The sequence below is a fragment of the Polyodon spathula genome, chromosome 3, assembly GCF_017654505.1.
Source record: "Polyodon spathula isolate WHYD16114869_AA chromosome 3, ASM1765450v1, whole genome shotgun sequence".
Taxonomy (NCBI): domain Eukaryota; kingdom Metazoa; phylum Chordata; class Actinopteri; order Acipenseriformes; family Polyodontidae; genus Polyodon; species Polyodon spathula.
This window is the reverse complement of record NC_054536.1, coordinates 32,346,073-32,373,945: the sequence shown is the minus strand read 5'-3', so window position 1 is coordinate 32,373,945 and position 27,873 is coordinate 32,346,073. Positions and strand designations below refer to the sequence as shown.

The 27,873-nt window shown below is 37.6% G+C and overlaps 1 protein-coding gene across 3 annotated transcripts in view; it reads right to left on the bottom strand.

The window, feature by feature from the left end:
• Positions 1 to 27,873, bottom strand: part of adgrb1a (adhesion G protein-coupled receptor B1a) — a 106,932-nt gene that overhangs the window by 40,629 nt on the left and 38,430 nt on the right. Inside the window, exons 3-17 of one of the 3 annotated variants that reach the window (XM_041245059.1) lie at positions 26,205 to 26,363; positions 25,109 to 25,216; positions 23,759 to 23,923; positions 19,419 to 19,598; positions 18,430 to 18,594; positions 18,050 to 18,214; positions 15,868 to 15,969; positions 14,518 to 14,624; positions 13,978 to 14,172; positions 13,025 to 13,093; positions 12,469 to 12,577; positions 9,875 to 10,018; positions 7,286 to 7,361; positions 6,066 to 6,168; positions 5,294 to 5,337 (exon numbers count right to left, since the gene is read on the bottom strand). In XM_041245059.1, coding sequence (XP_041100993.1) covers positions 5,294 to 5,337; positions 6,066 to 6,168; positions 7,286 to 7,361; positions 9,875 to 10,018; positions 12,469 to 12,577; positions 13,025 to 13,093; positions 13,978 to 14,172; positions 14,518 to 14,624; positions 15,868 to 15,969; positions 18,050 to 18,214; positions 18,430 to 18,594; positions 19,419 to 19,598; positions 23,759 to 23,923; positions 25,109 to 25,216; positions 26,205 to 26,363 — 1,891 coding nt within the window. The remainder of the gene's footprint in view (positions 1 to 5,293; positions 5,338 to 6,065; positions 6,169 to 7,285; positions 7,362 to 9,874; positions 10,019 to 12,468; positions 12,578 to 13,024; positions 13,094 to 13,977; positions 14,173 to 14,517; positions 14,625 to 15,867; positions 15,970 to 18,049; positions 18,215 to 18,429; positions 18,595 to 19,418; positions 19,599 to 23,758; positions 23,924 to 25,108; positions 25,217 to 26,204; positions 26,364 to 27,873) is intronic. The other 2 variants (XM_041245060.1, XM_041245061.1) reach the window with 2 other exon arrangements.

The following is a 27,873-nucleotide window of genomic DNA, read 5'->3' as shown; positions in this document are numbered from 1 at the left end:
CCAGACAGACAGATTGACAACAGCAGAACTCAATTCATATATTGCATCTGTACCAGGAAAGCAGTCTGTAAAACCTTGCTCTAATATCAAACTGTTGCAACTGCAACTGGACATTACATGGAGGTCAAAGATCACATTCAGTACATGTGCCACCCTCTAGTATAATTCTTTATTTAATTACATTCATCACTCTGTATGATGTAGACCTGCAGGGCAGCTGGTCCTTCTATAGCAACCCTCTGTTCAATTCTTCCATTACTTTGTGCATATTTTAATATATGTGTTATTGAAGTAAAAAGCATGGTAATATTATCATGGTGTCCCATACATATTACAATGCTTTTATTATGACAAACCACAGTAACACTTTTCTAAAAACACAGAATACCTCCGTCCCTTTCCAGCACAGTGATAGACATGCGGAGATAACTAAATACAAGCTTTATCATGTAAAATAATAAGTCAGCTGCCATTAAACCTCAGATGAATTAGATTTTATTAATAAAATGAAAAACTGCATTTAGACAGGAGAGGGCCATCATATGAGACACTGATTTTATGGTTTGAAACAGGAGGTCGTTCATACGCTGAGGCATCCCAAAGTTAAGTGGGAGCTCAATCCGGAGGATTGCTTTATCATGCAGTCCTCTGATTAAATGTAACTCCTCTGTTGCTGTTCATTCCAGGAAACAAGACCGGCTTATTGAAAGCGAATTTCCCAATACATTATATATAATATATATATATATATATATATATATATATATATATATATATATATATATATATATATATATATATATATATATATATATATAGATCTCATGCATTACCAATCTTCTATTATTTAAAATGCACAGATGCATACATCACTTGATCCTGAAGCATGACATTCAAAACTGCAAATGCAGGAGAACATGACAGTGTGAGTACCCCATGGGTAATAAGCCCAGCATCATTCACTAATTTCGGGCTCTCTGGATTTAAATGGAACATTTAGCAGAGCATATCTCTACCTTCACCCCATCCACATGCCTCTTGTTTGTTGCACTCTTCATCTCTGACTGAGAGAAGACTTTTAAAAGAGCTCAGCTGGGAATGCCTCTCTCATCTTTTCCCAGTCATTGGACTTGACAGTAAGGCCAGTCATTACGCGTTTGAATGGCGTATTTTAAAGATTCCGTAAATCGCCTTGGGGTGATTTCAATACTCCTGTGATCATTGTGGCATTTAAGTTTCCTTTTTTTCCATATGAATTTGCTCAATCTTGAGAGGGCATGAGAAAAATAAATACAACCCTAAAACAAACGACTTGGAGGCCACTAATTAAATGTCTGAGTTGCTTATTTCTGGTATGGTAACCACTGTTTTTTTCTTGCTGAAAAAAAAAAAAAACTGTGTTAAAGAGCTTGAACTTTGAGTGCTGTTATTAAGAACATTTTCTACTGTTTACATACTTAAAACAGACCCCGGGGAATATTTAAAAAGACCAGTACATGTGCTACAGTAAGTTTAGTTGGAGAGTTGTCAGTCTGCACTTACATATTCAGTTTAAATTGGCACTGATTTCCAGCACATTTAGAGTACTTTTCAACTTTGAGAGCTTATTTAAAAGAGAAAAGGTTTTTATGATGAATAACAGATCCTGTTAAATTAATCAAAACTGACTGGCAGAGTGAAGACAGGTAGTCACAAGGTTTTAACCCATGAGCTATTTAAATACTGTTATTTTGTGTGTTTTTGGGTTTTTTTTTAAGTTTGTTTTCATAGATTAAAATACAGACATTCATAATGTTGATGTATTTTGTTTTACAAATCACGATCATTCTGACTTGACAGTTTGCAACTTCAAAGGCATTAACTGGATAAACAGGATTTTATTAAACTGACAGGATCAAAATAATTGGTTGTCTATAAACTGGAGAGATATTTTTGGGAATGCAGCATTTTAACTTTACAGTACACTGCACTGGTTGCAAATTACTCTCTATCTATTAGCCTAATACAACCAGGGAGCCTAGTGTCAACTTGTAGTACCACAGTTTTGTCAAATGTGTATTTACAATGAAGTATTTAAAATCCTAAAAGCATTGACATAGTTAACTTTAACCAATATTTTAACTGCAGCAGAGAAACTAGGACCAGAGGACATTTGTAAATTAAGTAGACAGGTCAGAGGGCAGGAGACACTTATTTACACATAGAGTGATGGGTGTATGGAATGGGTTACTTAGTCACTAAGGACACTTGCACACCTAGTTCACTTGGAAGTGATTCAAGTCGTGGTCCACTTGCAAACAAACACATTTATTTTCGTTTCACACCAGCATATTTTTCCTATGACTTGTCTTTGCCATGTGACAGTTTTGCAATTATGCTTAAAGAACTCACATGCTGCAATAGTAAATCTCAAACACTGGTATTAGCGTAATTTCAATAAATAACCCTGAGTTGTGTCAATCAATAAGTCAGCCCCATAGTACTTTATTGTGATGTGCTATTGTTACGGTATTCTTGCCTGGTGTGCATGTGTCATTGTATTGTGTGTGTGTGTACTTTGACAAGCTCTGTGTTGTGTATATGTGTGACAGTGGTGAGACACTTTCCTTGGTGTTTGCTGAAGTACGTCACTTGCACAGTTTGCTTTTCTGTTTAGAGTGGCTCATTTCCAAGGGAACTGGAATACGTTTGGTTTCATGTTGCAAAAAGTTGAAAAGGAGCAAGTATCAAGCCTACCAAGTCCACTTCCAAGTGAATAAGACTACCATTTCAAGTGCTATCAGTTCACTTGGATTGATGTGATCCTGGTGCGATTACATGGTTCTCAGGGGTTTCACATAGCACTCCAAGAGAACCGAACCGCACTTCAATCCACATTAAAGGCCCTGTCGACATCGATCTCGAGAACCGTACTCAAAAAAGTTTTCATTAATCCAGCTCAAAGTGTCCACACTAAAGTACCATTTCATGTTTAGTCGGGCTTAATGCGTAAAAACACAATTAAAATAGTTTGGTTACAGTTCCGAGCAGCGCAATGCACTGTGGTGCTTAATATGACATTATCCCATCATGCACTGTATTTTATGTTTACAGCCCGCTGAATATGGAGCCTGTGTCCACGGAAGACATATCGCTTCTTAGCATGAACGTTATGGCTTTTACGTCTTAAAAACACAAGGTACATTTTGTCATATGTGCGTTTCATTTTGAACTCTGACATTTCCTTGACCGATTTCAACGCTCCAGGTGTCAATGTGTCTTTATTTCAGCATCTGATCATGTCACTCGATGATCCACCATTTTACAATGAGCCTGTATTTGTAATGTCCAAGCACCAAAACATATCATAAACCATTTTGGGATATTGGAGGATACTCAAAAAATGTAGTTCAGTATTACACCGTCCACATTTCTGATAAACCACACTACCTATTATACTGCTCCCTTTTACAGATATTCCATTAGAAAAGTTTACTGTAAAAGCATAGCAAAGTGTAACAAAGGATAGTGAAAACATGGTAAAGCATAGGTAAGCACTGTAAATAATAACAAGGTATGGTAAAACTGCAAAAATACCAATCTAAAATGCCATGGTGGTTCCTATCAGTTATAATAACTTTACAAGACATTGTTTGCAATCAACACAACTAGATCTATGTCAAGAGAAAAACAAATCAAGTCTTAATTCTCTAATCTGAAGTCAATTTTCCTTTTTTCTTTGGGATAACACTTCTATTGTTTTACATTCTGAGCTAGGAAACTGCAGCCTGATAGTTTATTAGATCTGTTGTTACAATCATCTATTGAGTGTATTTAAACCCTAGATCAGTGGTTCTCAAAGATATCCCCATAGGCTGAACTGTGCCCCTGAGACCAGAGAGACACTAAATGACATAATCTAGAACACTGATGTAGTAACATGGGAACAAAAGCCATTGCAATGTACTGCTCTGTGCTGACTGATGCTGGCTTTTGTACCAATCTGATAAATATGTAATGTAATGTCACATTTTGGAATAATTGTTAAGAAAGAAATATTATCATGCCCTCAACCTTGTGTGAAATACACAAACTGCATTTGCCCCCAGTGACCAAAACAACCGATAACAACTGCTGTATAGACACTGCTGCTTGGCTGGTATTCTTCCTCGGATCTACATCTTAGCATTCCTCTTAATACCTTGTCAATTATCTCCCACCATGGTATTACATCTTGTTGCAGGCTTTTAATATAGTTTACAGTATAGATCTACTGTCCTTAACAATGAATGATATTTTGATATAAGTCAAATACTGTGGGATTACTATACTATAAGTAATTCTCAGTTTAATTGCAGAGGTGAAACATATCACCCAGCAAGCATAGGCACCCCCGCACTAACTGACTCAGGTACAAGCTCACAGGGCAGAGCTGTAATTTTGATCTCCAGTGTTTCTGAAGTTGTAGGTGGACACCACAGCACATGCTGGCTACAATTCAACACGTTGCAGTTCAAGGAGCTGCTATGTGGCTGGCCAATTACTCACGATGAATACCCTTGGACAAGCAATGCACATCGGCAAAGCCAAATAATTTTAGTTTTCAATTTATCCATGAAATATTAACTCATTAGTCATTCATGCCCATCCAAAATAAATGTTAATTTAGTTTAGCTCTTTTTTTATAAAATGTGTTATTAGAGCAGATTTCCTCCTTTTTTTTTTTTTTTTGCCACACTTTAATCCAAGAGGCTGAACGGGATTACTGTCTGGGTCCAGCCAATAACAACACATATCTATCTATATGCAAATGTACCACCTGCATTTTGTTTAAAGAGCACATGAAAACTGCTGATTTTTTTTTGTTTACCTATAAAGTAATAACAATTAATTTTTCAATAAAATGTTAGTCTAAAATTATGACTCACATCAAAAAATATGCTTTGTAGGTTTCTATTAATATGTATATTAGAGCAATGAACCCTGCATTTGCTAATAGCAGACTTCTGATGTTACATATTGATTCAACATACTACCTAATGATTTCAGTTTAATTTTTTCAGCCACATTTAATTTTTTTGGCTTAAGAGCATACATGTGAGGTGTCTTACTTCTTTGAAAGATTCTTATCAACAATATCAATGTAATCATAAAACATGCCAACAAGGATAAGCAGCAAAGAACTATGAGTCCTGTTGACACTTGCAGAAGCTCCTTGTAATGGAGACAACATATGAGTTCCCCAGCTGCAACAAGTTCCAAATTATTGAAACCACAGAGCAAAGCCACCTGAATAACAGCATGTTCTACTCACTTGTCTGTCTCGTCCCAGGAGATGCAGGTCTGATTCGTGGTGCCCTATTCAGAGATAAATTAAAAGCAAAGGGTTGAATGAATTGCAGAAGTCTGGGAAATAACTGATGCATTTAAGTTATAAAACAAGCCATTTTCTTATCAAACTAACATTTGTGAGAAAATATATTGCATACAGGTCAGTAGATGTGCTATGCAGAGTATGTTTATGTTAATAAAACCAATATAATATGTTTAATTTACTGTGTTTACAATTATAAATCTTAGACACCATTAAAAGTTCTTAAACAAATCAGTTACTGATTAAAAACTAAATTATGGTTGTTGTTGGTTTTTTAAACTCTTGTACTTGTCTCTATGAATCTGGGGAATGTGTTCTGTTTTGAATAAAATATATACCGGTAGGACACTGAAGAAATTGAAGAAACTAAGAGAGTTCTAGCATTGAAAATCACTTATATTCATTGTAAACATCCTTTACACATCTTCAGCTTGAGTGACTGGCAGTGTATGTGTGAGCTTGTATGTGTGCGCTCATTTATAGTGCTTTCTGAGTCAAAAAGTCCCTGCAAGGTTAAAAAAAACCCTGACAAAACCTACCTTATAAAGACATAGGCCATGTCTCTGTAGTGTTAAACATGAACTTTCATTACTGTGCCCATTCTAGAGTTTATAATAGTTAATCTACACAATAAGGGAATCAGTGCAAAGTTCACACAAACACTTTAAACAAAGGCATATGTGCTGCTGCTTTGTTAAAAGGCGGTACTTACATTATAGAGATGGGAAAACTCAATCTCCAGTGGAGTGGACAGAGCATTAGGAGTCGGCTTTATTATGACTGAAATCACCCTGGAGTTCAGCACAGTATTGTTCCTGCGAGATAGGAATACAGATGAAAAATGTAAACAATTTACATAAAACACAGGGTGGGCTTTCATCTGTTAAAGCTTTATTCCCATAATGTCCCTTTTGCATCTCTGCATGGTTATTACACATTCTCTGTGATGTTAAATTTCACCCTACTCGTGTTCTGCTTGTTCCCAGGAAATGTGTAAATGATTTAAAAAAAAAAAAAAGGTTAGATCTTAGTTTCAAAGTGTACCTGGGGTAGGAGGCAGAACAACATCATTAACAAATCTAAATACAAAGGCACAAACATGTAAGTACATGTAAGGAACAGTAACAATATTGGTTGCACTGCTGTATTTACAGTGCAATTACAGTCTAATTAATGTGACAAGTTTTACCAGTAGTAACCAAGACTGTTAATGCTACACAACCAGTAAACACAGGTGCATTCCTCCTAGGTGTTTTTGAAAAAAAATATCCTAAAAGCATGACTGACATGTAACACCCCCCCCCCATGACAGCAATTCAGCACCTAAGCGCTCTGTTGTGCTGCCTCTGTTGGTCCAGTGGTTTGCAACTCTGGCAGCCAGTGAGTGACGTGTACACTGTTAATGCTCCACTTCTAGCTCTGTCTGTCACACTGAGGCCTCAAAATACTGTTCTGACTTTCCACTTCACAGGAATCAGTGGATTAGCAAAATGAGATAATTATGAAGCCTACCGTACTTCTAGATCAAATCCATTCATATCCAGCAATTAAACTAACATGTCCAGGAAGCATTGGCTGTGTGTGAACTGAGTTCTGACACAGCTCAGTTCTCAGTGGAATTGTATCTACGCCACAAAACCCACCACCACAGCTGTATAATGACACCCCTTATAAAGAGTCATCTAAAATTTGAAATGTCTGCCACATAACCCTTTGAAATACTCAGAGAACATACTGGGGTTTATTGCAGAGAACCATTGGCAAGGGCTCTTAATGGTACCACATAAAATACCAACCAAGGAACCTTGGAATATTGTATTAGAATATTTTTGTATAGCTTCATGTAACAGTTTTAAACTCCAACATTTAACACCCCTGAGGAGATAATTAGCATGGAGTGGAACAAGTGGAATAGAAAATTAATAATGTTACCTTTGCAGGTAAAGAACACTTCCCAGGTTTCTGTACAGAACAGTTCCAATCATGAAAACAGAGGAGTCATCCTCATCTGAAAAGAAATATAATAAATAATAATAATAATAATAATAATAATAATAATAATAATAATAATAATAATAATAATAATTAGTTAGATGTGAAGGCAGCCAGTGACCTATAATTAATTACAGTGAATCTGTGGAGGCCGTTATACAGCAGAAAGCCTAAAAGTAAATTAACCAAAGTAGTGCACAATCAAAGAGTAAAAAACAAAGGAAGCATTGTGTGCTCCAGGGGTGAGCTGAAATGTAGGTTTAAGGTAATTTCTCTTTAGCACAAGTCTCAAGTAGCATCTTTAGCCACAATCCTTGACTGATGTTGAAGGAATAAAAAAAAAAAAAAAAAAAAAAAAACTGTGCTGTGAAAAACAAAATAACATTGTAAGCAGCACAATGGAAACACCAAGCAGGCTTGCAGAACATTGGATCCCAGTGCTAATTTGTCTTGTTTGCTGTTAACAAAATCCCGCTATGGTGGTACTCTAAAATCATGCTGGTGAAAGGGCAACAAAAAAGATCTGGAACCATGCTCAGCCACAGCCCCCAATAAAGCGAGTTGATGAAGAGTATCATTGCCTTGACAAGACTTCAGGAACTCATTCCAGCACAAGAATGTTTGCACTAAATCGGTTCTTGTTGACCTTTAACTAATCTAAGCTGTTTCCTTAACAAATTTCATGACAAAGCCATTTATAAATGAGGTTATTAAGGACATATCAGTGTAGGGAGCTGAGATTATTCAAGCACATTATACATGTAATTATTAATGCTTTATAAGGTTTACTAATAAACATTTTGTTAACCCTCATTTATAAATGGCTTTATAGATATTTATAGTTTGCTCTTTCACATTTATGTAGCATCTATTACTCGCTAATAAATAGTTTATAAGCAGACCTTATAAAGCATTAACAATGACACTAATAAGTGCTTTCTAAATACTTACACCCTGTTTGTTCATAGTGTATATATTATGTATTCATCATCTATAAAGGGCTAACAAAGTGTTTACTATTGGACCTTATTATAACGTGCTACTGTTTTAGGTTGCTGACTGATTTGAGTTACATTAAGGTAGGGTTGGGACAATATTGAAAATCCCTGAAATGATAGTTGCAGGATATAAAATTGAAAACAAAGTGTTTGATCATTTAGATTCCACTGGTTATACAAATAAAAAAATACAGTAGTCCTTCACTAACCCAAGGACAGGTTACCTGGAATAATTAAGCGTCCGGTTTAAAATATATATTAAAAACACACACACACAAAAAACACATGCACATTTATACTGCTCAATTTATTTTAAATGTGTTTCCATTTTTGCTAAAAAACCATTTCTGTGTTGTGTTCTTTGTACACATGACATTAAGAATGACTGTAGAGTACACAGTATACAAATAGTAAAAGCAAATGAATACCCAGAGCATTGTTTTACTTTAGCCTATAGGCTACTGTAAATAATAATGGTAACACACAAAATAAATCATGCCTTCTCTGTACAGATTACAAATTACTGTAAATTTCGGAAATAATAAAAGATTATTTTAAGCTGAAACTAAAGGATTTTAGCGTACTTTTTTCTTCCAACTACTTAAGTACACAAAACAACAAAATAGTTAATGTCGCTGCATTAACAAGCTATGATACCATATAGTAGCTTACATGTACTGCACACAATAAAGACATTTTAAAAAAATCAATTTAAAATTTACATAGAATAGTTTACAATGTACGTGTGGATGCAAAAAAAAAATAAAGACATAGCCTATCTGCTATTTTCTAAAATAGTCCACAATTGTTTAGTGTGACATATTTTATAACACATGGTGTGCCTCCATGGTAACCTTCCTCCAAGAATACCTATATATATATATATATATATATATATATATATATATTATATATAGATTATATATATATAATATAGTATATATATATATTTAATACCAAAATAGATATATAATACCAAAATGCTTTTTCTCAACAACATCTCACAAAAGCCTTACAACCACTGGGTCATCGTTAGGGCGAAAGTGGCGGCTGCTCTAATACACTGCAAGACACACTAATTAAATATGACTAGAACAGATGGAATACTTGGAATAATTAAACAGGGAAAATAACATACAAAATTCAGCTGTCATTAAAAATCGTCATAATGAATGCAATATTGTACATTTCCTATAACATTAATTATTTTTATAATGCATTTTTTTTATTGTGACTTCAGTTCGATACGACATTACTAAGCTATCGGAAATTATCCCAACCCTATACTAAACCTCAGTCACTTCTTTATTATGTCAATGGCACTGAAGTTCTGTACTTTCCATTAGATCTTTTGTCTGAATTCTGTTTTTTTCATTGTACCGGCATACATTTTACCTATATGAGAATCATATTTATATGGCATTTACATTCCCTTGCAATGGTCACCAAATGTGTTTACACACCCTGTATAAACACCTGTGTGTGCGTGTGTGCGTGCATGTATGTGTGTGCATGCATGCATTTGACATACCCGGCACTCCTGTGGAGAGGCTGCTTTTGGAGATGGTGACCTTATCCTCTGAATTCCTTGCCCAGTCCACCATCCCCCTCCAGACCTTCTTTGGGAAGCTGATGTCTGTGGCACTGTTAGCCGGACTCTTGTGGATACTCAGGACTGAGGGAGAGAAAGGAGGATAGGGAAAGAAAGGGGGTAAGAGAGAAATAGAGGGAATGTAGATAAAGGAGTGAGGAAGGGTAAAAAGTGGTAGGGAGAAAGGAGAGAGAACAAGGGGAGAATGGTTAAGGAGAAGAAGTGGGCAGGAAGAGAGAAAGTGGGGGAGGAGAGGGAAAAAGTGAGGGAAACAATAACAAATTACTTTTTGTTACCATAGCAACCAGAAGCAACCACCTTGGTATCCCAACATCAGGACAATTAGCCTGAACCTCCATTAAGAGTTACTAAATAATGTCTGTCTTCTGGGATTCAGTCCAGGGCTGGGAGAAGTGTTTGCAAACCCTACTATGTTAGACAGTGTTTGAAACTACAGGAGTAGCCTTATACAAAAGAACAAATTACATTCCTGGCAATCACTTGTGAAAACCATAATAAATCAGTATTTAGATTAATTTTCCTTATTTCCTGCTTATATAGACAGACTCATTTTATTTTTATGTAGGTGTATTGTATTGAAAAAAAAAAAAAAAATCATTGAATTTCCATCCATGTGACTTCACACACCATTTTCCCCTTCCTCTGTGATTCTGAACAAATGTACCGTGACTGCTCTGTGATTTTTAATACAAATTTCCATGACAAAATCCCAGCCTTGGTTATGAGATCCTGTAAGTGCAAACAGCCAAATAAAGCTTAAAATCCACTCTTACAAATGAATCACTAAAATTATAAGTGCTGCCTTGGAAGAAAACCATCATGAACATGCAGGATGTGTTTTATTTTATTGTTTGAATCGGCTCTTCATCTCACACAATTGCTTATCTGCTTGCCTGAGAGGGTCTTTTCTCCCAGGACCTAGGGTTAATTATGTCTTCAAAATGCTCCCAAACAGGCATATTGTTGCCAAGCAACTCAACCAATAACAAGTTCTTTAGAGGTTAGATAGGATAATTTCTTCCTCATTTTATTATTTAAGATCTTTACATTCCAGGAAGAAACACACTGAAGTTGTATACTTTTAACTCCAACTCTCTCTCTCTCTCTCTCTCTCTCTCTCTCTCTCTCTCTCTCTCTCTCTCTCTCTCTCTCTCTCTCTCTCTCTCTCTCTGGATAAGTCCACTTAGTTGCAGCATCACAAATACATCCATGTCCTGTCCTATATGACAATGCCCTCTAACCTGGGTCTCTTGTTCCAAAGGACTTATCAGGGATAAGGTCCTGCCACAGAGACCATTTCTGTAGTGAAACTGAAGCTTGAGAAAAAGCCATGGATTTAGACAGATCAGAATCTTGTATTTGGAACATTGCCGCAACCCAGGGGTCAACACCTCTGTGAATATACATTAAGTAGACAATATCACAGCTTGAAAGATGGCACAGTACAGACCGCCCAAACAAAACAGTGCCTTCCATTTATCATAAGTTTTCAAGTGAAGGGTGCATTTGCAGGTCTGCTGACTGAAGCACATATGCAAATTCATCTCCTGTAGAGTAGCATTAGGTTATAAGGTAATGTTTTGCATAGTCTTCTTTGTTATACTGTAATTACACATTAGTAACACAGTACTTACACATAATGCAATAACGTGTTTGGTTGTTTTGTGTTTTACAGTGACATGGTATTTTGGCATGTGCCTATATTTACAATGTGATTACTATGCAACCACACATGCCATTAGAATGTAATTACTTTGTAACCACATATAACACTGCAGTGTAATTAGAGACTCTTTGTGTAAAGTGTTATGAATTGCAATCATGAAGCATTTGATACTCTTGGTCCTATCTGCAAATATTAGCCTCATGGTTTATTTAAAGACCTCTAAATATTCGCAAAACCGTTTGAGAATGCTAATATTGAATCCAATATGTCTATACAGGGTTTGAAATATCAAACTATGTTTTATTAATCAAAACTAACATTATTTAAAAACCTAACAAGTTAATGCACTGAAACTTTCGCAGACTTTTATTTAGCATGTAGGCTACACTTTGTATAGAGAAAAGGTTATACATGTTAACTGTATTATGTTCCTAGCCATTGTTGTTTTTTTGGGGGGAAATATTGCTATGAAATGATGACCAGCACTGTACTATGCATGTCCAGACCCCTGTCTGTATTCATATTTAGATCAGGGATGGAGCATTGGTCCATCCCAATTCACAAATACCCCCTCTTCTTACTAATTATCAAACAAGTCATCAAGTACTTGTAGAAGTCACATCTATGTGAACAGAGGTTTATTTAACTTAGTGTAGTACCAGATACCATGTGTGATAAAACTACAATTGCTTTAACACCAGCTGGTGTTTACAAATCAGGGATAACTTCTAAATTCAGTGGAATGGGTTCTTCAATAGAGAAAGTCTATAAGGGTGGCATTATAAGAATCTACTGCTGGATCCTAGTATGGAACAGTCAGACCATCAACGCCCTTCTCTGGTCTTACCAAGGTTTTCAGTGACCTGGTAGGAATCTCTGAAGTCCTTCATACGGAACCCAATGACGTCAATGAAGTCCTCAACTAGACGGAACAGCTCCTTGGTATTAGGACCCTTCTGGAAAAGAAATCATAACACACTGAAAATCAAACTAAATACTAGATTGTTCTGTCTGGCTCCATACAATTGAATCAACTATAACATCATTACACAGCTTTATAAGTAGTCCATTGTCTACTTGTTTTCATTTAGCTGCAATCCTTTTTAATGTGATCTCCGGCAGGATGCTCATGTTTGAAATATGTATGGATTGTCATTCCCATGACAATCCCCAGTTATGATGGGTATATACTCTAGGAACAGGCACTGCAGCACCTTCTGCAATATCTACTGTCCTGCGTTGAGGGTCATCCAGGCAGACCAAAGAAATAGTCATTTAGCTGTCTCCACTGCTAGAGGTTTCCTCTTCTATGCCTGTAAAGTTTACTACGGTGTAATGCATGGTCATTCTTAGTTTCTTATAGATAGAAACTGTAGGTTTAATAATCTGGTCAAGCCACTTACTAGCTGTGCCTCATCCCATCGCTCCCGGTTCTCTTCTGATAACAAGTTTGAGACAATCTGAACAAAGTTCTGTGATGGAATGAAAAAAAGCAGGGTTATTATTATTATTATTAACATTACTACTTTATTTAGCAGACACCTTTATCCAAGGAGACTGACAGAGACTAGGGTGTATGAACTATGCATTAGTCACTGACAACAACATCTCACCTGAAAGACAGAGCACAAGGAGGTTAAGTGACTTGCTCAGGGTCACACAATGAGTCGGTGAGTGAGGAGGGATTTGAACCGGGGACCTCCTGGTTATAAGCCTGTTTCTTTAACCATTGGACCACACAACTGTTACAACACAGACCTCTGATAAACTCAGGCTGACAAGTGGGTGCAGTTAAGGAATCAGTCATGGTTTAAAGAATAGTCTTTAAGTGTTATGTGACTCTTGTGAATTTCTTCACATAACTTTGCCCAAGTGTATTGGAGGTCATCCTGCAAGCGCATGTGGGTAGCTGTCAGCAGCCCGGCAGTGGCAATTCAAAAGGTTAACAGAAGGCTTTGCTAAATAAGTAAAGGAGATTATGACCTGGCTGTATATTGCACTGGTGAGACTACACATCAGAATACTGTGTACGATTTTGGTCCCTGCATTACAAAAAAGTATTGAAGTTACTATTTCTACAACTGCATAGTGATCAGGATCAGAGTAAACTTTTGGAGTTGTGAAGACTGGATACTGAGTATGACGGGGAAGTGTATCATTTTTGCTAAGATAGAATGCATTACCATTCCACATTGTAGCTGCTGAATCGATTAAACAAAGATGTGAGATCGATCAGCAACGTGAAACTGGGAAGTCATTGGCATAACTCTTCTTTTGTTCTTATGTTTCTGACGTCTACTTTTTGCATCACAAATGACAGAAACACACACACACAGACTCATAGAACCACACGGACCTGCAGATCCACAGCTTTGGGGCTGTAGTACGCCCTCCGGAAGATCTCAGTCATGTTTTTGAGGACATCCATGATGGCCAGAAGGTCTCCACTGTAGCTTGTGCCATCCTGGGAGAGCTCCATCAGATTTCTAATGATGTCCGACACCCCATCCCCAATCAGCCCTCTCTGTGCTTTTGATAGGTGTTCCCTAGTCTGAGGGTGGAGAGGAAGAGAGAGAAAGAGAGAGTCAATACAATCAGGGTGCCGGCCCCAATCAGAGAGAGACACCAAGCTCTCAGATTCAAATATAAGGCCTAATACTGTGGCCGAGAAGAATGAAAATACCTGGAAATATCTGGATACTTCTGTGTGTGTGTGTGTGTGTTATATATATATATATATATATATATATATATATATATATATATATATATATATATATATATATATATACTCAGTACTTTCCGTGCTACAAATACATCACCTTTTGTAATCGCAGGTCTATTTCATGAATTAAATGTCAATCTAACGCTAAATCATCACTTAAAACTGTCTCACCGAAATCTGTATGTTCTTGTAGTCATTGGACACACACTTCATGTAGGTAGGTGGCTCCCAGTAAGCAACCCCTTCCTCATCCAGAGTGCACTTCCGCAGGATCAGCCCTGGATCAAAGCAGGGCGGACCATTACACAATTACCCTCCCACCACTCTCACATTACTGTCATCTGTATTCTAGGACTGTATTTCCGATTAAGTCTTTAAGACCCTTAGCCAGTTTAATTAACTAATGTAGGACCTGCTTAGAAAATCAGTATGGATCTTGAGGGCTAGCGATAGGATACCATTGTTTTATTAATTATTTTAAATAAACAAACAATATCGGACTACAAGTGAAACAACAACAACAACACTGATGCACCTTGTCATGAAAGCTATCACACAGGGTTGTACTATAATTAAAGAAAGCCAAACCAACAGCCAGGTAATAACTGAGCTTGCATCCAAATGCCAGGGTATCAGCTATGATTTCATAACCTGCTGGATATGTGGGTTTATTTATATATAGGGCTTCTGATTTTCTGTGTTTTTCACCCGACTTTTCTACTCCTTTAAAAATTCAATTGATATAAGCCTTTCATGTATCTTAATCACAACTGAGAAATGTGTTCATAGTCAAATTGATTTACTTTAAGTAAATGGGCTTTTAAGTCGTAAGTCTTACTTTTTTATTTCAAAGCAGAAGCAACTCCTCTTTATTAATGTAAATACAGTCATGCAGGACGATTGTAATACAGTGTGTCCAGCATAAAATACTTTATTTTTTATTATAGCTTTTATAAAGATTGCATCTGTTACACGTTGGGTCTTATTAACATGTTGCAATCTCGTTTGTATGTCCTGCTTGTAAATCAAAAATTAAGGCTGGGAAAATTTAAGACAATTTCATTTTTAAATAAATTAAATAAATGGCTTAACAGGTATCAATTGAACTCTAGAGTAGAAAAGTCAGAGTAAAACACTGAAAATCAGAAGCCCTATTTATATAGCAGACAGCTGAGGTTATTTTTATTTTGTACTATAACATTTTTTAGATTTGTTTCAGGGAGATTTATACTGATCAGATTAGGTTGTTTCAAGATGTTTTGCAAGACCACTCAAATTTTAAGGGGTAGGAGACACTTCTTTATGCAGAGAGTGGTGAGGGTATGGAATGAGTGTTTTTGTTTAACAGAATAAACATAACTGCTGATGTGGGGCTCAGAACTGAAAGATTGGCAAAACTGATATTATCACAAGCTGGCTATTGAAATATGAAAAATAAAAGCACTTTTTGGAAGACCCACACACATATTACAAAAGTAAAAGCTACTATTGCGCTGTGATCAGGAGGGAGTGTTTCCTTACCCGAGGCGTTGGGGGGGCAGCGCTCTGCAGCAGCCTCTCCAGACGGAGTCTTCTTCCACACCACTTTGGCATAATTCTCCTCCTCACAGATCTCATGAGGTTCTGGAACACACACATAGCAAAACACCTGTCACTAGTTGGCAGGGCCCTTACTCCCATAAACCTACATGACTACAACTCCCACAAGGCTTTGTTTTTTTGAGATTTAGAATTCTACATCAGACTTTTTCCAGGTAATGAACTACTGTTTTACAGTAGTATAGAATTGGAACAAGAACCTGGATGCAACTGTTGACAGGACCTTTGTTTTAGTTTTTTAATACTTTATCATTTTCAGAGTAAGAAGAGACATACGGAATACATAAGCTCAGCAATAGTAAGACCAAACAAAGGAAAGTGGAATGGAGAAAAAGACAGAAACCGAGAATAGAAATAATAATTCAATGGTGGAGTCAAGAGAGGAAAAAAAATGAAGGGCTGCCGCACTATATAATGCTTTTGAGTAGATCCACGCATGTTTATTTAATTTTCTCCAGCTTAAGGAAATCCATGACCTGTTTTATCCATTGCATGTGGGATGGTGGAGCAGCTATCTTCCAGTTAAACAGGACACAACAGGGAGGCAAAGGTCAGAGCGACTGTCAGAGGTTGTTATACATTTACATCCTCTGGCATCACTCCAAAGGGGGCTGAAATTGGGTTAGGTTCGATGGGCATTTGACTAATCTGGGAAAATGTTTCAAAGACAGAAGTCCAAAATGAAGCCAAATCAGGAGATCACCAGTACACATGAAAAAGATTTGCAGGAGCTTGCTTACATCTGTTGCATATTGGGTCTTGTTCAGGATATATTTTCACCAATTTCACTTTGCCTAAATGAATGTTATGTAAAACTTTAAACTGCAGCAGTCCATGTCTTGTACAAACAGAAGAGGAGTATACTCTGTAGAGGATACAGTCCCAAACAACCTCAGAAAGTTCTAAATTTAGGTCCTGTTCCCATAATGTTTTTATAGGAGATAGTGACGGGCAATGCAAAGAGGAGATGGTATTGTAAATCTGTGGGCTTGTAAATATCTGAATAAATGTGACTGGTAAATTGTATTTCTTGGAAATGTGTTCAAAGGAAACAAATGAACAGTCAACATAAAGATCTTTAAACATTGTTATGCCGTTTTTATGCGAAAAACAAAATGCAGAGTCAGACATATAATTTGAATGTATGGGCATAAATATTGAGACATGTTGCAGAACAAAATGATTTCTAAATTAACTGTTGAACAAGGGGGTTTGAACTATGACAAGAGATTGACATTGAGAGTGGGAACACAGTAACGAAAAAGGGGAAAGAGGTAGACAGGCATCTCTTTCTATGAGTGCCCACGTAGGAGCATCATTCTCTAAGTGGGTTCGAACCCAGTAGGCAAATTTATGAATATTGGCTGACCACTAGTAAACCTCAAAATTGGGTATAGCAAGGCCTCCCAAACGTTTTGGATTCTGAAGAAATATTTTTCGGATTCCTGGTACTTTTCTGTTCCAAATGAATACTGATATAATCTGATCGAGTGTTCTAAAGAAAGAATTTGGAATAAAAATAGGGATACACTGAAATAAATATAAGAATTTAAGTAATATATTCATCTTTACAGAATTTATGCAGCCAACCAAGGACAGCGGTAACACTGTCCAACAGAAAAGGTCCTGCTTAACACGTTCAAGCAAAGGAGTAAAATTATATTTAAAGAAGTCTTTATCAGTACGTGTAATGCAGATCCCTAAATATGTAAAACTATAGGTAACCAATCTGAAGGAGAATGTGTCAAGTGAAAGCTGAATAATTGGGAAGAATTCACTTTTCTGAAGGTGAATCTTGTAGCCAAAGATATTACCAAACCTTGGCAGAGTATCCATAATTAAAGTTAGAGAGGTACTGTGATCAGAAATATAAAGTAAAAGATTGTCTGCGTATAAAGACACTCTTTGTTCCAACCCCTGCACGTGTGACAGAACCTTTGTTAAAGAATGGTGCAAGTGCTTCAGACTACACTTTTTTTTTTCCTTGATGTTATCCTATTCAAGTGATAGCTATGTCTATTCCTGCATAGCTTGTCAGGAGCTCTGAATGTGGTTGTGAGCTGCTTATTTCTCCCCATGCCCTGTACCATATCCCATCACTAACCTGGGCACTTCTTCTCATTGCAGAGACGGAACTCTTCCCGGGGTCCTGGGCACTGCTCCCCACCAAAGAAAGGTCCGAGGCAGATCCTCTCTCGTTGCTGCGTGCCGCCGTCACATGTCTTTGTACAGCTGTTCCACAAACCCCACAACTGCCACTTCCCATCCACTAAAAACAAACACAAACAAGATTAAACTTATGCACGACCCCAGCCTGCACCATATATACCCTTTCAATAGATATTGTCCTAGGATGATTAAATACTGGACTTCTACTGGAAATAAGTTTATGCTTATGCTTACCTATGCTTTATATTGATTTTATTACACTATGCTGTGATTTTCATACATAAAGAGAAAGCCAAAGTCTGTCATATTTCCTACCTGGGCACTGTTTAAGGAAGCAGTCTCTGGTCTCCACCCAGTTGCCGTGGCACTCAGACCCACCGTATGATGGCCCATTGCACTCACGGATTCGCTGCTGGGTCCCGTTAGAGCAGGAGGCTGAACACGTGCTCCAGCTTGACCACTCATTCCAGTTGCCATCCACTGCAGATAAACAACAACAGCAACGACATCAGCTACTGGTGCCAACATACACTTTGAACTTCAACAGCATCACCCAGCACCATTGCAGATGCAACATCAGGCAGTGCACCGCTGTTACTACCATAATATTGGTTTCTTTCAGACATTTTGTCTGTGCATTTTGTGAAGCTGTTTGATTTCTCTTCTAGTTTCCACAGGATGTCTAAAACTTCACACTGTTGTACTCTCACTTCTAATTTCCTAATCATATGATGTCCAGGTGGGCAGCGCTGCTTAATGAAATTAAGCTTTCTACATTTTGGTATTGGCACATTTCCCTGAGGTGTCTTGCCGTATAATAATGTTTTTGCTATGATGTTTATATAGTTCTGATAGTGAATGTTTTTTTTTTTTTTTTTTTTTTTTTTTTTTTTTTTTTTTAATAAAGTTTGCTATTGTTTTTATAGCATTTCATTCCAAGCACAAAAAATGATGCTTTTAGTTTTCTCTTTTTTTAAATGTAAAAATAAATATATAATACATATCCATGACTGAAATGCCAGTCTAGCTGTTAAATCAATAACTATAGCTGGCTGAGCTCAAGAAAGTAGTAACAACAAAATTCCTTAAAATGAAGAAGCATCTGACGGTTAATTTATGTTTTGATATTGAAAATAGTATTGTGCTTTTCTAAAAACTATAATATTTGTTATTTACATGTTTCTTAGTCTCAGCCTGTGTCTTTTGTCACCTTGTAATAAACCTGTAGAAATAATCACAAACCATCCCTCTTACACTTATTAAACAGACTCGCAGAAAGAGGATCAGAGAGACTGTGTACGCACCGGGGCAGAGGGCGATGTTGCAGAACTTGGTTTGCTTCTCTGGCCCCTCGCAGGGATTACCCCCAAACTGGGGGGGCTTGCAGGTGCGGGTGCGGTCTCTGTAGCCCCTCCCACAGGTGGATGAACACAGGCTCCATGGCGACCATTCATCCCAGGCCCCGTGCACTGCAATTAGAGCGGCTAAGGTGTGATTTATAGAGGAGAAAAACAACCAACATGCCCCTATTGTAGTTATCAACTGCACTGGCTGAGGAGGGACCTCCAGCAACCAAAGACACAAAGACACAAAGACACAAAGCTGTACAGGCATGGCCAAAACTTTTGCATTAACCTGTACAATTAACTAATTTTGCTTCATAAAGTCAAATGAAACCTGCTGACTAATGCTGCGTTAACATGTTGAATCACATATTGCTTTGTATTTTTTCATATAGTTAACGATATATACTGACAAAATAGAAAAAATTAGACATTTCGAAACGTAACATGAAATACTGTATTACAATTATGGCTTCCAGTAGACTTTTTCAGTAATATTTTGTAGTTTCTTTGATTATATGATGTTAAATAAAATATCTAAGTTATGTCTCCTTTTTAAAATTCTCAGTGATGCAAAACTTTGGTCCATAGCTGTAGACTCCCTAGTAATGCAACAATATGAAAAAGTAACAACCCAATAGAGTTATCTTAACTGATGTTGTCTTCTTTTCCTTCATTAGACATTAGAGTGACATTAGAGTGTAATCTTTAACTTGTCCCACATGTATAAGAAGTTCAGACATGATTCTGAGAGCACTGACTGAAACACTTAAATACATATTTGTACATTTGATTAGTTTACAGGTCTGACGATTTGTTTTCTTTCCAATATATTACTAGAAAAGTCTGCATCGTTGAAAGAGTTAAGAACATTTGGGTGAAGTACAGACTGAAATAGCTTTTAAAATATGTTCCCCAACTAATGTGGTTTCTCATCTGGAACTGAAAGGCTCAATGCAAGTATTGCTATTGATTATTTCTTGTCGTGACAAGGAAAACCATTAACACCACTGGAGAGCTCAGGGCTGAACAAATCTGGCAGCTATAACATATTTTAATCCAAGTTTCAATTTCAACATTGCACATAAGTCATAACCTCTTTATATATTAACAGTGTAAATACATAGTTATTACTTAGTAGATAAAATTGAATTAATGTGAAGTGGATATTAAATAACAATACAATCATAATGTAAGAGGCAAGCCAGACAAAGGGTTGCTTTATATACATGTTATATACATATTGAATGTATCACTGAGGTGTATGAATTCCATATTCTAAACACTGTAGGATATCATTCAATTAATAGATAGTATAAAGTATTGACATTTAATCAAATATGCATATACAGTCCAACAGTATATAATAAGTACTATATTAGTAATTTAGTTTGAGATTTTTACAAAGAGATATGCAACCCTATGAAACTATTGAAGTTTTTTAAGAATTTGCAGCCATTCTTTTAAAGATGTACCGAAAGTTGTAACTGCTTACGTTTACAATTAGGCATGCTTAAAATGCAAAGGTAGAGCACAGCACACAATCACGATAAAGAATCAAGAAGTGCAATTAACATATTTAATGACTGGTGAAATACAATACAATACTTGCTTTTCTATAGCGCTCTTCATGCGAAGCATCCTAGGGCGCATTACAACGAGACCCAAAAACGAATGGCTAACAGCCCAGCCTAACAGTAAGCATGTGAAAACAGATACGTCTTTAAACCTGACTTAAAAGATTCAGTTGTAGTTTCACCTCTAATATCACTTGGAATAGAATTCCAGAGACGGGGCGCGTAACAACTAAAAGCTTTTTCTTCTCCTGATTTTAAGTGACTACGAGGGATAACCAAAAGATCAGCACTTGCTGACTGTAGAGTGTGGCTGGGAGTATAAGGTACAGTCAGATACTGCAGGGACAAAGGCCCAGATTCATGAAGGGCAGGATCTTAAAATCAATCCTGAATTTAATAGGAAGCCAGTACAGTGACTTGAGAGCAGGAGTGATATGCTGTGAGCGACGCATGTTAGTAAGCACTCTAGCTGCCACATTCTGAACAAGTTGGAGCTGCTGTAGTGTAGAGTCTGGCAGGCTGGAAAACAGGGCATTACAGTAGTCCAATCTAGACATCACAAAAACATGCACCAACATTTCAACATCTTTGCCAGACAAGATTGGTCTCAATTTAGCTGTATTACACAGCTGAAAGTAATATAGCTACTGTAATTCAAAGCTAGTGCTGCACTTTTTTGTCTTTCCAAATATTTTCACAAAACAAACATTCAACTTTAAAGCTGCAGTGTCCAGTACAAACCCACATCATGAAAACCACATTTGTAGGTGAAAAACGCTAAAATAAAAGTCACTACATTTAAATAAAATATATAAACACCTTACATTTTCAGTCCACTAAAATAAAGGGCTTTACATAATCTCTGCAGGTAAGAAATTACAGTGTCTGGTGTGAAAACCCAGCACAAAATAATAAATTAACATCCAAACTAGCACTATAGCATTAAAATATTTAATACAAAAAAATGGTGCCTGAGTTACAAGCTATTACAGCACCTAAACAAAACCCCACGTCTTCTTTATCTGAAGTGAAGATAATCCTAACTGTAACCCTGAATCATCCAATGCACAGAGCAACTACTTATAGGTAGTTTTTTTTTTTTTTTCTATTCACGTGAGCCGCGACATTTCCCCTCGGGCAAAATTTGACTTTCAGCTAGGGGTGGGGCGATTGTTCAAACAGGGGCGTTGACTCGGTAGAAACTGGTAAACACACACACACACACACACACACACACACACACACACACACACACACACACACACACACACACACACACACACACACACACACACACACACACACACACACACACACACACACACACACACACATATATATATAGTGGCAGAGTAGGGGGAGAAGAGAGAAAAAATGTTGTTGTGGGGTTTATAAAACAGACTACATCCCCCAGTTTGCCACAGGGGCTCTAATTTAATTAGCAACACCTGGCTGTAAGGTATTTAAGCAGGTCAGAAATGTTTGGTCTGGGCTGTCTGTGTGAAAGCTAATAAAGGTACTGTGTGATCCTTAATATACTTTGTTAAACTTGTGAACTGTGTGAGAAACAAGTGTTTTGGCTGGTAAACGGTTTATCCATCCAGTGTGCTAGTTAGGAACTGTCAAAAGTTTAGGTAGAACTCCACGTGGGAGCTGGGCTTCTATTTTGTTCATTTTGTTTTTGTACTGTGAAAATAAAAGTGCACGAAAGTGGTTTAAAAGTGGCATTTTGTGTCTGGGTCTGCTGTGTCAAGGGCACAAACGAGAGTGACCAGAGAAGGCTCCATTACAATACACAAACACTAATACATGCTTTTTGCCCACACACGCTGTTATTCAAAGCCCAAGTCATGAATGTGTTCAGTGCAGTGGGACACTTTGGGAAAGATTGTGTTTTCTTTTTAACTCACATCCCATGCATTTAGTTAACTATTATCTTTCTATTTTGTTATATTAAACAAACCTTCCCAAACTGCCCCAGTGAACCTGACCCATAATGCCACCTCCTTATCAATGCATCTCAACTAGCATCACATAGTGTGATTGACCTTATACTGAATGGCCTGTTCAATGGAGACAAACAGCTGTAATGTTGTCTCTGGCCTGATTACCTCGTGTTCCATATTCTCAGTATCAATACATGCAATCAAAATGATTAACTCTGTTACATAGCATAGCCGTTCCATATTCTCAGTATCAAGTCATGCAATCAGAAAGACTAGAAACTAGAAAAAATGCCAACCCTCCAGAGTAGTTTATGAAGAATAATCTTCTCATGGATGGACAAATACCGCAGAACCCAGAACCCATGAAGGAACAAATATGTGCTGGATTTACCTGTGCCCTGTGTCAGACAGGTCTCATTGCTTTGTGGTTGCTGAACATTGAATATTTAAGTAGCCACTATTAAATGTTGCTTCTGCCCATTAACAAGGTTTCAATAAGGTGTTCAGAAAAAAATAAATCCTGTCTTTGCAAAAATGCAACTGCAATTACATTGTTTAGTCAGCGAGTGTCATTGTGTGTTAAAATCCGATCCCATGAGCGTGTTATAATAGGACAGGACATTAAATACCATTTTGCACTGGAGCAATTGAGCTTTGTAAGTCTAACCTGATTGACTCGTTGTTGTTCTTTTAGTGGGTGAAGCTGCTCTGTGTTGCATGTGTCTGTCAGGAGACAGCGCGAGGGAGAGGTGAGGGAGAGGAGTGGACAGTGACCTACCTGGACAGACGGCGGAGTTGTTGCAGTGCCTCTGCTCACGCAGGGGGCCGCTACACTGGGTGCTATAGGAGGACGACACACAAAAGCGTGTTCGACTCTGCCAGCCCTCGCCACACGTGGTGGAGCAAACACTCCAGGGGGACCACTCCTCCGCCGCCGGGTCCACTGTGAGGGGGGTGCAGAGGGGGTAGGAAGGGGGTTGGAGGGATGGGAAGAGGCATTCAAACAATAAGCATGCGGGGTAGAAGTCGATTTCGAACATTGGAAAAATATAGTTCTGCCAAAAATCGATTTTCCTTACGCAACACTGCCTCCACAGTGGGCACGACCTGCACTATTTATTACCATGATGAGAGCTGAACACCTTGAGGTGAATAACTTTTATTGTATAGGAAGACTTTTTTTTTTTACTCCAAAATTGTAAATGTGATTGGCTGAGACAATATGCACTGTTTTCTATTAAGTTACACTAGCTTTTCACTTGATTTTTGGCAGCACTACATAGTATACGTCAATATTTGTCACACAGGCTGACTATCCTGAGTTGAAAAATGTACCAGAATTCCCACTAACACACACATGAACACACACACCCAAGTCACAAGATTCTGGGACTACCAGAACTACTGATTCTGGAGTGAATTTATAAGGACAAATGCCTGATCCAAGGACACAATAATGTCTAACCTGTAATGTTACCCATAATTTGGTGCATCCACCAGCCAGATATTACGCTTTGTAAAATTGTATGAACAGTTAAAAGCTAATGCTTGACTAGTCCTGTCAAGTGCAGCTCAAGCCATCTGGAAGCTTCTGGGGTCCTTAAGGGGATATTTAGAAAATCAAGAATGTACACAATATACTATACAGTATAAGGGTCTTCAAAACAGCACCGTAACACAAAAAACAGTATTCCATAATATTATATCATATTTCCCCTTCTCAAGACCTAAAGAGATTAGTAGATATGCCAACAGACACACATACCTATATACATACACATACTCATCTGAAACTCTCATGTTTGCCTTCTATAAGCAATATCAACTTTGTTTTTCTTGGTTTTGATTGGAGTGGATTTTTTTTGGCTTTATGTGGACAAGCATGGGATGGTGTACTTACTGTTACGTACTTGTGTCTGCAGGCGAAGAATCCCAACTTATATTTGTACATGGGTGAAAGCGTGCTCTGTCTCTGGGAGTACTCCTTAACTCACTGAGCAGGTGATGTGCAGTTTTTTGTAAGTAGTCTTTGATACTGCTGATAACTGGAAACCTGAATTGACTTTTTTTTTTTTTTTTTTTTTTTTAAATAGTGCAGTACATTTGTGGTGGGTAGCCCTTTGCATACCTGTCAGTGAAGAGGTGTATCCGTACCGCAGAGCCTCCTGAGTTTCCTCACGCTTGCGATTATCGACGGAGCGCAGGGCCTGGCTTCGGGAGTTGTAGCGCCCCTTGGCTATGGCAAATCAAAGGCTATGGTTAGCAATCTGACTTCCTTTTTAAAACGCACAGTCAACAAGAGCAACAACAACAACTCAGGTCGCGGTGAGGGTGAATTTGTGTATATTATCCACTGGAAGAATAAATAAATAACCAAGGTGGATTTGCACATTAATTAAAGAGGAAAAAGAGATCCTTATCTTCCCAAATTAAGAAAGACACCCAGGGATCAAAAAGGGTGCATACCCCCTCAGACACTGTTACACTGTGCCCAGGGGTGCCACATCCAGCCACCTCAGTGAGACAACATGACACAGTAGAGTCAGGACTGGGAGCAGAGAGCCAAAACAAAGCAAGCAGTACAGTGACTGCTGTTTGCAGGATCTGAGTTGCAATGGCTTCGTCAAATAAACCAGTACAGACTATACATTTAGACAGATGACCTGATTGATGTGAATGGAACAGGGTACTTGAGTGTGACTAGACACAGTAAGTCAAGAAAGAGTGGCCAGCTTGACAGTCAAACGAGGCACCTGGAATCAATAAAAGAGACTAGCTGAAGTGGGCAGACATTGCAGATCAAAATGTGAAATGTCCTTCAGTGTTGTACTGCACTACAAGTAAATTGGAAATATGTGGAGTATCACTGTACTTATGAGCTGTCATAAAAAAAATATATACATTTTGCATGAAGAGAAGACAAAGCACTTACTTCTTTCTTCTATTCAATTTAAAAGTAATGAAAAGACAATCTGTATTGTTCAACCTATGGACAAATATTTCTAAACAATTTAAGCTATGCTGCTTTCCAGTGAACATCACCCAAAGCCTATGGAGATTTTGAATAATCAAGCAGTAGTCCCCTGTCAGTTAATGACTGGTGTTTGCGTTATCATACTGCGTGACAAATTTTAGCATTACGACTGGGCTCAGAAAAAAGACCAGGAATGGTCACCAGTGTACTAGTATCTGCACCAGTACGTTTTCCTCAGTGGCTCCCTTACATGTGCAGGGCTGCTTGTTGCAGGGTCGTCCCTCTTCCAACACCCCCTCGCACAGGAAGGCTTCCTCGAGTGGTGCTTGACAGGTGCGGCTGCGCGTCTGCACCCCTCCCCCACAGACACTGTTACACTCTGCCCAGGAGCTCCACAGACTCCAGCCACCTGAATGAGAAAACAAGACACATCAGGGTCAGGACTGGGAGCGAAGATAAAAACAAGCATACATTCATGATAAAATACTCCAGATGAAGGACTTTCCGATTACTTACTGTAGTGCTGAGACTAATAAAATACCAATTTCTAATCACGATTAAAATCCTGAATAGAAGACATTACATTGGTTGTCAGTCTGGTAAGGTAATCACTTACTTTCCTGACACTGTCCACTACCAGGAAATACCCTTTAATCTGTGTTTGTTTGCTAAGTAAACAAGTATCAAATATTGTGAGAACAGCAAAAAGCTAAACACCCAAACACCACAGAAAGGTATGGGCATTTTGTTGTTATTTCCAGAATACAGTACTGTACATAATTGTTTGCCCAATAATTAATTCTCAAATGAGACAGAAAAGCCAGACATAGACAAAGTGTCCTTTATTTAATTGAGAGTAGTTACCTCTGAACGATAAAGAGCAATGGCATTGTGACCCTTTTTGTGCTTACCACTGCATTCCATTATGTTTAGAACTGTGCCTCTCAGTCTTCCTATCAAAAAAGCTGTTAAAGCAACATTGTGTTTATACTGTCGATCCCAGGGGAGGCATTGTGCAAGTGTACTTTTGAAATACTTCAATGTGTCTAAGAAACAGTAAGTAACACATATTTTAATCCAACTCATATACCTTTTAAGAAACATTTAGACATTGCTCTGCAATTATACTTGGTGCAGTAATACCCGCTTAAGAATTATTTACAAAACAGATGATTTCAGACTCTTATTATACTGGATAAAAAAACAGCTTCTTTCATTTATTAATGCATTATATGAGATTAAAGGGCAATCCTTTCCTAAAGGAACATTGAAATAATGTATTTGTTAATGTACTTGAATAAAACCTAGGAGGTACTGGCCCAGAAAATGAGATCTTAATTACTAGAAAGCAATTACTTAATCACACCTCAATTACATTTTTAAATCCACTAGTTTTCTGAAGACCATATTGCTCAAGTGTTTTTAAGAAGGCCGTGCACAGGTTCCACAGAAACTCATCAAGGATGCCTTGTCATTGACACAGCTAAATACAAACTTGTATGCAGTTTTCTGAGAGTTAAAAAAGTGAGGTTTATTTTTGCTTTTGCTTTCACTTGACCTAAATCTAAAAGGTGCAACATAACCAGCAGAGTACTAAATAGAAAAGTGCCCAAGGACTATTTTGGTAAAATTTCTTTCAGATAAAAATTCAATTTGTTTTTGAACACACACATCTGTGTTAATTCAATAGTTGCAAACCAGTTGCAAATGAGTCGGAAATCTTGGGTGAAATGTATTAAAAAAGTGCAATGCTATTTGCAACATTTTAGGGAATGTTTTGTGGCAGCAGTAGATGAATATGTAATTAAGGGCGTTCCTGCATAAATTCGCAAAAAGGGGACGAATTTATGGGGGGTCTCAAATATTCTAATGAGATTTACGAAAGCTGCAGACAATTGCGTCACTTACATTGCATCAAT